Here is a 13,215-nt window from a genome sequence, read left to right on the forward strand (position 1 = left end):
GAATGACATGAAATGTTTAAAATTAATACAGACATGTAGAAAAACCAAGACGAAGACAAGCTGTAACCTAGATATAAATAATAATATAATAATAATAATATAATAATAATAAATAATAGAATAATATGCTAATTAGGCATATTTAGCAGTAGGGTATTTTTTCATCCCTGACTCATATACCTGATTTGATCTTTTTCTGTACGATCCCTGCTAAAGTTTTAGGTGAAGGAGACCTAAAGAAGGTCAGTGCATGTTTCTGGAAAAACAAAACAGTGGGCGTGGCATCGCGATGGTTACCATCCATCGCAATGTTGGGTCCTAAATGAGGATGGACGATGATATCATCCATCGGCACAACCCTATTTCTTGCATATTAATGTTGATGGGCCCCCTAGCTAAATTCGCCTTGAGCCCCCAAATTGCTAAGTCCGCCACTGCTTACTAGTAACCTAAAATACAGGAATTCAAAAGTAAGATTCATAAAAACGGTCACTATTAGGATCTAGAGGTTGAAAAAGAGGCACTCAACAGTTAAGAGTCCAAAAAAAGTTTTACTACTAAGTCGGAAAGCCTCTCACCTAAGAGTAAGAGTCCTAAAATCTGGCACTGCCAAGAGTCAAAGTCCTAAATTCTGGCACACAAGAGTAAGAATCCTAGAGGCTGGCACTACTAAGAGAAAATAGTCTAAAAACTAGCAATGCTGAAAGTGAAAGTAAAAAAAAAAGACACTACCAAGAGTAAAAGGTCTAAATACTGGCACAACCAAGAGTTAAAAGTCCTAAAGACTAGCAATGCTAAGAGGAAAAATTCTAAAGACTGGCACAACCAAGAGTAAGATGTCTCAATAATGGCACTGTGAAGAGTAAGAGGTCTAAATACTGGCACTGTGAAGAGTAAGAGGTCTAAATACTGGCACTGTGAAGAGTAAGAGGTCTAAATACTGGCACTGTGAAGAGTAAGAGGTCTAAATACTGGCACTGTGAAGAGTAAGAGGTCTAAATACTGGCACTGTGAAGATTAAGAGGTCTAAATACTGGTACTGTGAAGATTAAGAGGTCTAAATACTGGCACTGTGAAGATTAAGAGGTCTAAATACTGGCACTGTGAAGAGGTCTAAGTTCTGGCACTAGCAGGATTAAGAGGTTTATGGGCTGGTATCGCCAAAAGGAAGGGGTCTAAAGACTGGCACTATCAAGAGTAAGAGGTCTGATGTCTTTAAGACTTTAACTCATAAGAGCATACAAGGTTCTGTCCTAAAGTTTTACATTTACCACAGTATGATTCAAAGACTCAAAAATAACAGTCCTAAAGGAAAAAGAGTTTTAAAGAGATGGAATTCCAAAAGTAAGAGTCTTAAAACCTCTCACTTAATTGAAAAAACTTCAATAGCTGGGCAACACAAAGTAAGAGGTTTAAAGAATGGAACTACAAAGAATTAAGGTCCTAAAGGCTGACACCACAAGTAATGCCTGGTTTACACTACACAACTGTTTGAGTCTTCCAGTCATGGTGCCGGTCACACTACACGACTGGTTGTGCAATAATTGCAAGTCTATTTGTTGTTGTGGTTTTCACACACCATGACTGATTGGTGCCACAGGGTCACAAATTACACAAATGTTCCCCGTGGGAAATCGCAGATTCATCCGGCTGCTCTCCGACAACACATTTATCATGAGAGCACGCAAGAACTAAACGCAGGTGAGAACTAGAGATGCCATGACAGAGAGAAGAATACCCACTTGAAGGGAGTTCAAAATGCATGGGTTCATATGGAGCAATTGAGTAAAATCAGAGTTTATAAATGTCTGAACATTTGTATAGTGAAATAAGCATTTATTTCCTCAATACAGAACAAAATCAAATATTTCAGTACTGCAGACATATTTCAAACTGTTTCATAATCCAAGTAATAAGTATTTTAAACAAGCTCTGCCTGTATCTCCAGAATTAGCTCAGCCAGTTAGAACTCAGTAGCAGTAACGCTAGAGTCTCGCCACTACTGCCATTTGCTGCAGAAAAAAAAATACAGGTAGGTTTTATTTGCCTTTTTAGTAAAACAATTTATTCTGTTTTTTGACCCTTTCAGACCCTGCATCCATTACAACGGACATCATGCATTTTCTTTATTTTTAAATGTGTTGTTACGATTTTTTTTAGTGTTTAGGGACGGTTTATGAAATAAAAAGGTCAATTTGAAATATAAAATGTACAAAGATATAGGGGAGTCTATTTTTTCGGCATTTTATCATACATTCTTTGTACATGGTGTATTTGATGATTGACGATTCCAAATCTGAAGCCTCTTCAAGACTATTTTTTCTGGCTCTTTATCAGATAAATCGCCTGAGATGCCGTACGGCTTCAGTAACACACACTTCACACGCAGCTTCCTGCAGCCCCGCAGATACCAACACACTGCTTTACATTAACGTATGGGCATCTATAATGCATTCCCATCGTTACGCACATCATTAAGATGAAATCACTGGATTATTAATGAGTAACGATCTTCGCCATGGACCTGTTCATAACTATTCATTAACCAGCAGGGCCCGACCTCGTTTCCTCACGGCTGGAGCGTCAACTGGAGAACGTCAAACAGCAGAATTAAACCTATATCTATTCGCAGAGCCGTTAGTGAACTGAATGCTTAATGCTCAAGACCATTCAGGAACAGCGGTGGCCACAGTTCACCAACCAGTCACTCCAGTAAAGATAAAAACACACGGACGTTCAATTACTGCGGATACTGCAGTAAGTCCAAGCCTGTAATGATCCAGATGATGGATTATTTAAATTAGAGCAGTCATTTTAAATCAGTAAAAAAAGAAAAAAAATAAATAACAAAAAGTAATGAAGCCGTTGAGCTTCTCTTATTCTCATTCTATAGTGTGTAAGATGTCCATGATTAAAATGTGGGGAACATCTGAAGTGGTGTAATATAATAAAGTGCCCCTTAAAAGCCCAAACACACTTAATGAACCACATGCAGACCTTCATTGGAAGGAGGATGAACCTTTATTGTTCCCTTTAATACATCAGTTAAAGCTGTTTAGTTCAGATCATCATTAACAGAATATTGTGACAACTGTTTTTCATAATTAAAAAGAAATTGAGACAATTGATCATATTAGTAAGACATTAAACAACAAGAAAATCATATTTCATGGTGTTATTTTACCATAACAGGGTGGACAGCTTCGGTCACAATCAGTATATTGGTTACGTCGATTTTTAGTTTCCTAAATTCATAATTTGAACACACAGACTGTTCTTTATGGTGTCAAAAATTATTGATGAATGGATTAATGGAATATTGGATTATAGAAATTCTACAAACTGACCTAAAATACATTGACTTCCTATAAAAGTTAAGGTTTTATCTCTCTCCTATAAACTTGCTGTTTTGGAGATACATGTTTTCCATTGGACAGTGACAATACTTAAAACCTTAAAAAAAAAAAAAAAAAAACAATTTAAAAATTATTTGTCCTTTTAAAAAAAAACATTCAACTTAACCAGCCTGCACTGCAGAAATTGGTCAAAACCCTCCTCAGTATCAAATAAAACTATATAAAATAAAATATATTTGTAATCATGTGTTTATTTAGAGTAAATCTTGAAAAATGAATTGTTACACATAGTTTAAAATTTAAATTTAACAACTAAGCTGGCACCAATAGCAAGTTAGATTGATATTGAGCATAGGGTTCTGCTCTTAACTCCCAGTCACTGACTGATATTAAACCTGCTAAATATTTGCCGGTGACTCAGCGAGGGTCTTTTAGCATTTCACAATACACGACAAAGCGAGCGCCTAGTGATCACAGATTTACCTCCAAGTACAGGGTTTTGGTCAGTAGCACCCACAACAACACAGAAATCAGGTGAACTGGCTACTGTAAATTTCCCTTAGTGCTCAATGCAGTCCTCCAGGTAGATGATCATTTCCGGCATTTCCAGCATTTGAGAATACACTGTGCGCAACTGGCTGCCACTTCTCACTGAGTAAATGTATGTATATGAATGCTGAGTAAATGTAATGTGAAATGTGTAAGTGTGACTGAGTACGTATAGAGTGTTAATTGGAAAGCGTCCTTGAGTTTCATAAAAGGCGCTACATAAGTGTAACGTCAATCTTGATGCTCACTCCCATTAACAAGAAGAACTGAATGCTTGGCTACAATACTACTATTGCTCAGTTCCACCCCCCTGGATTCAGGTCAATTATGTGAGCTCACTAAAGATCTAGCAGTGTTTTCATTCTATCCACACTTGACATTTACACTCTGTACAAACTGCTCCAAATCCAACACAGTCACTGCAGGAACATCAGACATTTATATTCATAATCAGTTCCAGCACAGAAACCTGAGGAAAAAAAGAGGAGTGATGTTTAAAAAAAAATGTTAAATCCCAGGATAATTTGAAAGAAACCTGAAAGTATCTATAAAAAAAAATAGCACACCACTACTCTGTGCTTCTAAGCCCACCATCCTCTGGACCTCTGAAGGTGAGTTAATCAGTGTGCGTTCTTCTTATAGCTCTCAGCTTCACGACCTCAGCAGTAAAACTGGACGTTAGATAAACACAGCAAGTAGCAGGTGAGATGAAGCTCATTTATCTCAGTGCAGAAGAATTTCAGCACTTCCATCTACACCTTTAATACCGCACTGCTGCACTGGGATTACACTCAGGTCCATAAGGTTCACGAAAGGATGGGGAAAGCTGTCAGGTCTAGTCCACAATTTGGGCACAGCTACTCATGATCAAGTCGAGCATCTTCTACTCTACTGTATGAAACAACACTGCTGGAATAAAACAGTAAAAAAATGAGAAAAGCAACAGTTATATACACTCTTATCCTTAAAAAAGTAGTTGCACCCAGAAGGAAGTGTAATAATTGCTACGTAATTTTAAAAGAAAAAAAAAGAAAAAAGGAACAATTAATGATAAATTAATTTAAAAAAATAGATTTTGACTGATATGGCCAATATGTATATATATTGAATTACACATACAGAAAACTTGTAAAATACATGTGTAATGCAATATGCCAGACTTGTGACATGGAGTTGTAGAGGTTCCTAATGGTGCCTGGCGATAATCCATCCCATGCAGCTTGAATAATCCCGCAGTTCCTGTAGATTTTACAGTGTCCAATAGTATACTACAAATTTTCAATAGGCAATAGGTCTGGTGATGTGGCAGTTCTTGGGATGGCGGAAGTTTGTGGACAAGCAGTTTCCTGTTGAAAGTGCATCATTCAGTGTTCGTTCAGAAAAGGTAGGGAAAATAATTGCAGGACCTCATTAAGGCATTGGGCGGTGAAAGTGCCTGTAATGAAGGTCAAAGGTGATCTGGCATTGTATGTAATTGCACTCAACACCAGGACACCAGGCCTCCTGGATGTGCAACATCTTGGCGCTGATCACGGTGCCTCCACACATGGATACGTTGGTCGTCTTTACGAAGACAGAAGCAGGACTCGTCACTGAAGATGATCCAATTCTTTTTTGAGTCACTCCAGGAGAGTCTGACACAACCACCCACCAAGTTTTATTCCTGTCAGTTGAGTCATTTTGGATGAAACAATGTTGTATGATGGGGTAGGAGGCATTGAAAGGATTAAGAGAGTGTAGGTGGTAGCGGGAGTAGGTGGGGTAAGAGGGTTTAGGTGGGGAAAGAGGAGGTAAGTGGGGTAAAAGACAGAATACGAGGGGGTAGGTGAGGTAAAAGAAATGAGGTAAGAGGGGTTAGATGAGATAAGAGGAAGTAAGTAGGGTAAGCAGGTCTAGATGGGGTAAGAGAAACAGGGTAAAAGGGGTTAGGTGGGGTAAAAAGAGGTAAGGGGTAAGTGGGGTTAGGTGGGGTAAGAGGAGGTAGGTGGGGTAAGAGAGACAGGAAAAGAGGAAATAGGCGGGGTAATATAGACAGGACAAGAGGGGGTATGTGGGGTAGGGAGGGGGTAAGAGAAATAGAGAAAGAGGGGTTAGGTGGGGAAAGAGGAGATAAGTGGGGAAAGAGAGGATAGGTGGAGTAAGAGGAGGTAAGTGGGGTAAGAGGAGGTTAGTGGGGTAAACAGAGATAGGTGGGGTAAGAGAGACAGGAAAAGAGGGGTTAGGTGGGATAAGAGGAGGTAAGTGGGGTAAACAGGTTTAGGTAGGGTAAGAGAGACAGGATAAGAGGGGGTAGGTAGGGTAAGAAAAGGCAAGTGGGGTAAGCAGGGTTAGGTGGGGTAAGACAGAGAGAGGGGATATGAGGGGGTAAGTGGAGTAAGAGGTAGGTGGGGTAAGAGAAACGGGGTACAAGGGGGTACATGGGGGAGGAGGCATGGGTTAAGAAGGGTAGGTAGTGTAAGAGAGGTAGAATATAATGGGGTAGAATGCCTGGGATAAAGGAGGTAGATTGGGTATGGGAGGTAGGTAGGATAAGATACATGGATTAAAAGGGAGCAGGTAGGTCAGAGAGAGGGGTAAGACAGATGAAGTAAGAGGGAGTAGGTGGTTAAGAGAGAGGGGTAGATGGGTAATAGGGGGCAGCTGGGGTAAGAGACATGGGATAACAGAGCGTAAATGGTGTAGAAGAAGGTAGGTAGGATTAAGTATATGGATTAAGAGGGGGTAGGTGGGTAAAAGAGATGGGGAAATAGGGGGTAGGTAGGGTGGGTAAGACGGATGGGGTAATGAGGGTCATAGTGTAACATTACAGTATAAGCATTTGACTCCTCCTTCTCGCATAATGGATATACTACCCGAAATATCACCCCCCCCCCCCCCCCGTTCAGAGCACACACAGCAAGCCTGAACCAGTGATAGATAGATACTTTATTGATCCCGAAGGAAATTTAGCAGATAGATACTTTTTAATAATAATGATAATAATACTGTACTCACTACAGCAGTCAATATGTGAATCTTTATTGGAATTAATGTGTAAATGAATGTTTGTACAGTGGAATAAACATGTGAGTGAGTGTGAATGAGTCTTTAGTTACAGTGAGGCAAGGAAGGTGTTTAGGATAAGGCGTTTATTCAAAATCAGAACTCAAATCAGAGTGATAATTAATTACTCACCACTGCTCTGATCTCTCAAAAATAAAAAAATAAAAATCAACCCACACTTCTAAAAGTGTCTGTAAAATAAAGGATACTGTGAGACCTCTGTGTGGTTGCTGAATCGTATATTTGAACCACAGGTCCTGAGTGGGAATAGCAGCATGTTTCCAGCTGTGAGTGAAGCGCACACACACACGCACACACACTGTTCAATACACTTCACTGCAGAGTATGATGAGTGTGTGTTCAGATCTACTGTGAAAAAAAGACCCAAACATAACAGTAAGGTTAGTAGCTTTAAGTAGTTTTGGCTTTTCTCACTTCTGAGCGCAACAGAGCACATGCGTAAGGTAAGGTAAGGTATAAGGAAAGGCTGGGGTGGGGTAAGAGGGTGTGGAGAGGGGTAAGATGGGGGTTTGGTGTTGTGAAAGTGTGTAAGGTTGTTGTTAAAAGGGGTGAGATAAGAGCAGGTAAGGTGGAGTGAAAGGGTAAGGTTTAGGTAGACTGAGAAGAGGTAGGATAAAAGTGGTTAGGGGGGTAAGAAGGGGTGTGTTAAAGAGGGGATAAGGTTGGGGTTGGAGTAAAAGGGGGTATGGTGGGGTAGAATAGCCATAAAGATAGAGAGTGTAAGTGAGATAAAAGGGATGGGGTGGTGTAAAAGGGGTAAGGTAGAAATAGAGTAAAAGACTGTATGTGAGATAACAGGGATGGAGCAAGACAGGGTAAGGTTGTGGAGTAAGAGGAGACTAGGTGGGGTAAAATGGGTTAGTTGGGGTGAGACATGGTAAGCTTTGGGTGGACCAAAGAGGGGTGGGGCTGGGGTAAATGGGTTTATGTGGGGTAGGAGGGGGAAAGGGGTATGACAGGGTAAGGATGTGAGTGGAGTAAGAAAATAGTAGAGTATGAGATAAAGGTAAGTTAGGTAAGGTAAGGGGTAAAATGGGGTAGTCTGGGGTAAATGGGGTTAGGAGGAATAAAAGGCGGGTGAAGACGGGATAAGAGACAGTAAGGTAAGGTAAAATGGGGTAGTCTGGGGTAAATGGGTTTAGGAGGAATAAGAGGGGGATTAAGATGGGATAAGAGACGATAAGGTAAGGTAAAATGGGGGTAGTATGGGGTAAATGGGGTTAGGAGGAATAAGAGGGTTCTTTTACACTGTAAATCAAAAGAAACACTGTTTCAATTAAAAAAAAATCTGCTGAAATGTAAACACTGTTTAGGTCGCTCAGCTCTTTATAAATCAGATACTTCTGATCATATCAGTTTTTTCCTTCTTCTGTGTGCTGTAACACAATTTCATTTTCACAATTTATTATTAAATCCCTCTTGCCCAGTCTAGTCTATCAAATGGTGTGCTTGAGGGCATCAATGAAAATGTACAAAAAGGGGAAAAATGCAAAAAAAAAAAAAAAGCAATAACATCATAATAAAGGAAGCTCAGTCGGTGTAGTTTTGGTGTTTGTAGTTTACAGTCCTTGTAGAAACTCCTGGAGCTGCCGGACAATCTCTGTGTCCACCGTTTCCATCAGAGCCTGGAACCCGGCATCGCCCATCAGCAGCTGCTGAGCCTTCAGCTTCTCATACACACACTGCTGCAGAGACACGGTGTGGACCGGATCCTCCAGCGCCAACTACAAACACAAAGACACAAACAGTAAAAATGTACATTATTAATATTATAAAATATATTGATATTGGCGATAAATCTGGAAAGATTGTGTTGCAGTCTGGTAGAGACATTACTGGGAAAGCCCTGCTGTTTGTGGATGAGCATAATCCTACTGAAAAACCTGCTAAAAGAGGCAACACATGCTGCAGGAGGTCCTACACATGTCACTGAGCTGCTACCAGCTGTGACAGACTGTTGTATGTGATGGTTTTTCAAATCTTCACACATCCAGCATTCGAAACAACCGTCCTTTCTCAGGCCATGTGACAAAATGTCTTCAAGTGCTTCATAGAGGCATATGTAGTAGCCACTGATATTTTATAAAGAGGTGCACTGTCCACCTGTAGTCTCTGACAACCTTTTTATAGGGCAGCGATAGAAGCACATTTACACCCTCTTGTGAAAAGACCCAGTGATTGATGTAATCAGACCTGCCAATGAAAACCCAAAAATCAGTGTTTTAGAAAATTAGAATATTATATAAGACCAATTAGTACTTTTGTACTTTTGTCAGTGTGCCAAGTCCTGCTGGAAAATGAAATCTGTATCTCCATAAAAATTATCAGCAGATGGAAGCATGAAGTGCTGTAAGATTTTCCAGGAAAACACTGCACTGATTTTGGACTTGATATAACACAGTGGAGCAACACCAGCAGATTATATGACTCTTCAAACCATCACTGATTGTTGAAACTTCACACTAGACCTCAAGCGGCTTGGACTGTGTGCTGTTTAAAGAGACATGTCATCTGCTGGTGTTAGTCCACTGTGTTACATCAATTTTAAAGTCAGTGCAGTGTTTCCCCACAAAATCTTAAAAGCACTTCATGCTTCCCTCTGCTGAAAAGTACCAATTGGTCTTACATAATATTCAAATTTTCTGAGACACTGATTTTTGGGTTTTCATTGGCTGTAAGCCATTGTCATTAACAAAAAAAGAAATGATATAAATGATATAAACTATGAGTTTCACATTTTGAACTGAATCACTAAAATAAGGTATCTTTTCCCTGATATTCAAATTGTTTGAGATGCACTAGCAAATATTAAACGCAAATATTAAACTATATATAGTAATAATATAGGGACTCAAGTCTTAACAAGTGTTCACTTCTAACTTTATCAATAGAGAAAAACCCACTGGAAACATGAGCTCAGCCAGTGTAAGTTTAGAGAGCAGCACAATCAGATCAGTGAAGAGGCTGGATTCAGTTACTCTGACTCAGCAGACTGATCTCATTTTGTTTATCAACTCATCTGATCGATCCGATACCTACAAATTCACTCAGTGATACAAGGTCAGAAATAATCTGACCTCTGCTCACACTGACCAACTCCTCCCGAAGCACTTAACCTTCATCTCTGAGATTAGAGGACCTCCTCAACTTCTTCTCATATTAAAGGTTCTTCAGAACTCTGGAGTTCAGCTCGGTTCAGGAAAACCCTGCGTCACACTTCAGTCAGAGTTCAGTACAGAAACACTGCTGTATGGGGCAGGGCTTTCCAGGCATCCCTTTAAGGGTTCCTCAGTGTTCTTCAAAGCTTCTTTACACTCAATTACAAACAACCAATCAAAGGCAACAAAAAGTCCTTTATATACAAGGAAAACATACTGCTTATCTCTTTATATATATTTTTTTTCTAAGAAAGTTTCTACATAGTTTCCTTTTTAATATGCAACACTCACCCTACTACACAACCTCAAAACCTATATCTAAGGAGCAGTAGATTGTAAGGAACAGTAAAACCACTCTGCTGAATTACAGCATTATAAGGGTGGGTTTTCAGTAAAGTTTCTCCAGCACTAAGGCTGGGTGCAGCAGCATTAGCATTAGCTGTTAACCGCAGCACTAGCTCTTTTGCTGTTCAGAGGAGAGTATTTTGGACTGTAGTCTGTGTTTGCCTTGTTAAAATTAGCTACATGGGACAAGCAACTAGATGAAGAGGCATTTACGTCCCGCTTAGACAAGATATTGGAAATTTAAGCTTACTGTAAATAAACTGAAGCGCTTTACTCACCAGTAGAGAGAAATCTGTGTAACACCCAGTGCTCGTCTGACTTTGAAAGAAAATGTTTTTTTTTGTTTGTTTGTTTATTTAATTAGGCGCTTCCTCCAGCTTCCCCGTTAGACACCCTTGCATTCTTCAATATCGGCATCCTTACTAGTGTTGCTTAATGCGCCTTATAATCACAATTAATCTGGAATGAATGTTAACTGTTTTATGCTAATTCGTCATTTTTACACAGGTTGGCCCCAAATTATTCCCATAATTCACTTTTTCACAAAGTCTGGTGAAGTATTACGTGTTTTAATCTAGCGATGTAAACACAGCAGTGCTATTGCTTTTTATTTATGCTGAAATATGTATTCATCTCATAATTAACCCATTCTAATACCAGTATCTTCTCTCTCTCTCTCTCTCTCTTTCACACACACACACACACAGAGCTTCCCTGAAACATTTACTCAGCAAATTAAAATAATTTAAAAATCACTGAAACTTCAATGAGATATTATAATAAAAAAGCGTACTATAGCTTTTTATTGTGCACAACTCTACACATTTATTTGATCTTTCTCTGTAACAGAAATACCATAAAGTATGGGCATTTTAACTTGTCTATATTCGGGATTAACCACAGAATGCCACTAATTGACACCACTAGTTTATCCTTGTTTATGTGTTGGTGAATCTCACACTGCAGTTACATTATGAAAGAGAAGAAAATGAGAAGGCGGAGATAAAATGCTCAGAGGACCACAGTTGATGAGGATTACTTCACTATAATACATAGATACATTTCAGGGGACGTGCGTGTCAGTCTGTAGCACAGAAGCATAAATTGGTCTATACCCTGGTCTAATCCAAACCCTATACTCAAAAAATATATGTGGTTCTTCTATGGTTCATTTTTAAAGGCAATTCTTACATTGTTCTTTAGAAGTTGAAAAACTTTTGTGAATTGTCCTTTTTTTTAGTAGTTCTAGTTTTTCAGTTCCTTACACAACTCCTTTGCTTAGTTTCTAAAAGTATCCTTGTAGAGATTGCACTAGACAATTTAAACATCTCTAGATCTAGAAGTTGTTGTACAGAAACCGAGCCAAAAGTTGTCTCACAGGAAGAAAGAAAGGGTGCAGGAAGTTTGGCGCTCTTGAAATACGGGAGGAAACATCAGAAAGTTTGGTGAAGCATCAGGCAACATGTTAGTAGGGCAACATCTTCGCAGCTGTAAATCGTTAGCCTGAGCAGGACAGATCGATGGACCCCAGATTAATGCCACTGGAGACGACCTTGGAAGAGCCAGAGTGTTTCAGGTAGATAAACAGCCACAGTCAACGCACACTCCAGAAGATCCGATTCAGCCTTGATGCTTCCCTGGAACGCGATCAATCCATGGAACACCGCCTGCAGGATGAGGAGAACCCGTCCACTTCCGGACTTAGAGCGTAATTTACAGCCTGGATAAAAACTTTTACACAGACCTGCAGCAGCACTGCCAAGCCTGGACACAGTTCTTTATGCAGTTCTGGATAACCACATAAACATTAGCCCTAAGAAATGCCTCGCCAATGGTCTTTAGACACCATTAGATAGCATGGGACATGGCAAAAGTCATAGGACACAACACTAGATCCTTTTCCATGATGTTGCACTTATATCAAAAGTGTATTTTGTAATGAAAAGGCTGGCAGACCGCTCCACACACTGCTCAGAAGCCTCTGATGAATTTCCGTCTCCTTTAATACGTCTGGAATTTTCACTTGGGAAAAACGTACATGAAAACGTACTCTCCCCTACACAGGACAGCAGTGTTCATAGTTCCAAATAACAAAACAAACCATCCTTGACTTTGAGCTCATAGTAAAAACACTCAACTCAACTCAACAGAGACTTAAGACTACAGACTTAAGATAAAGGTTATTTAATGGTTCTTTAAGAAATACTATACAGTAGACCTAAAGACCTATTCGGACGGGATTAGTTTCTCAGGGGGACATCTGTGAAAAATGTTTCCCACTTCTACTCCGTGATAAAACTCTTGCATCCAGACTGCAATTGAAAAAAACAGGAGGACCAGTGAGTTTTTTGGCTTTCTTAGTCACGACATCGCATTCAGTAGCTCCTCCATTTCCACTCACTATTGTGTTTTCATGGATCTTCTTGGAAACGTGCGGCCGAAGTGTAATTATATGTGGCAGTGGACAAATAGCTATTTTATTTAACGTGAGGTGACAAAACTTGCACATGGTTGTTCCGGACGGGAATAAAATCACAGAGTACCTCAACCCCCCATTAAAGAGACAATTACCCCAGGACCTACTGAGAAACAAATCCCATCCATATAGGGCTTAAGACAACTCAAAAAAGGATTTGGATGATGGGATATTATTTCTATCATCATTATTAAGTCCAATAATTCCCATTTGAAATAAAGACCACCTCACCTCACCAGTGTAATAATTCAGAGTAATTCATGGGTTA

At 39.6% G+C, this 13,215-nt stretch overlaps 1 protein-coding gene across 1 annotated transcript in view; it reads right to left on the reverse strand.

The window, feature by feature from the left end:
• Positions 1 to 6,907: 6,907 nt before the first annotated feature.
• ipo11 (importin 11) overlaps positions 6,908 to 13,215 on the reverse strand; it is a 115,548-nt gene continuing 109,240 nt past the window's right edge. The window contains exon 30 of the mRNA XM_049485502.1: positions 6,908 to 8,692. Within this exon, the coding sequence (XP_049341459.1) occupies positions 8,528 to 8,692 (165 nt within the window). The 3' untranslated portion in view covers positions 6,908 to 8,527. The remainder of the gene's footprint in view (positions 8,693 to 13,215) is intronic.

Source organism: Astyanax mexicanus, chromosome 12 (genome assembly GCF_023375975.1).
Source record: "Astyanax mexicanus isolate ESR-SI-001 chromosome 12, AstMex3_surface, whole genome shotgun sequence".
NCBI lineage: Eukaryota > Metazoa > Chordata > Actinopteri > Characiformes > Acestrorhamphidae > Astyanax > Astyanax mexicanus.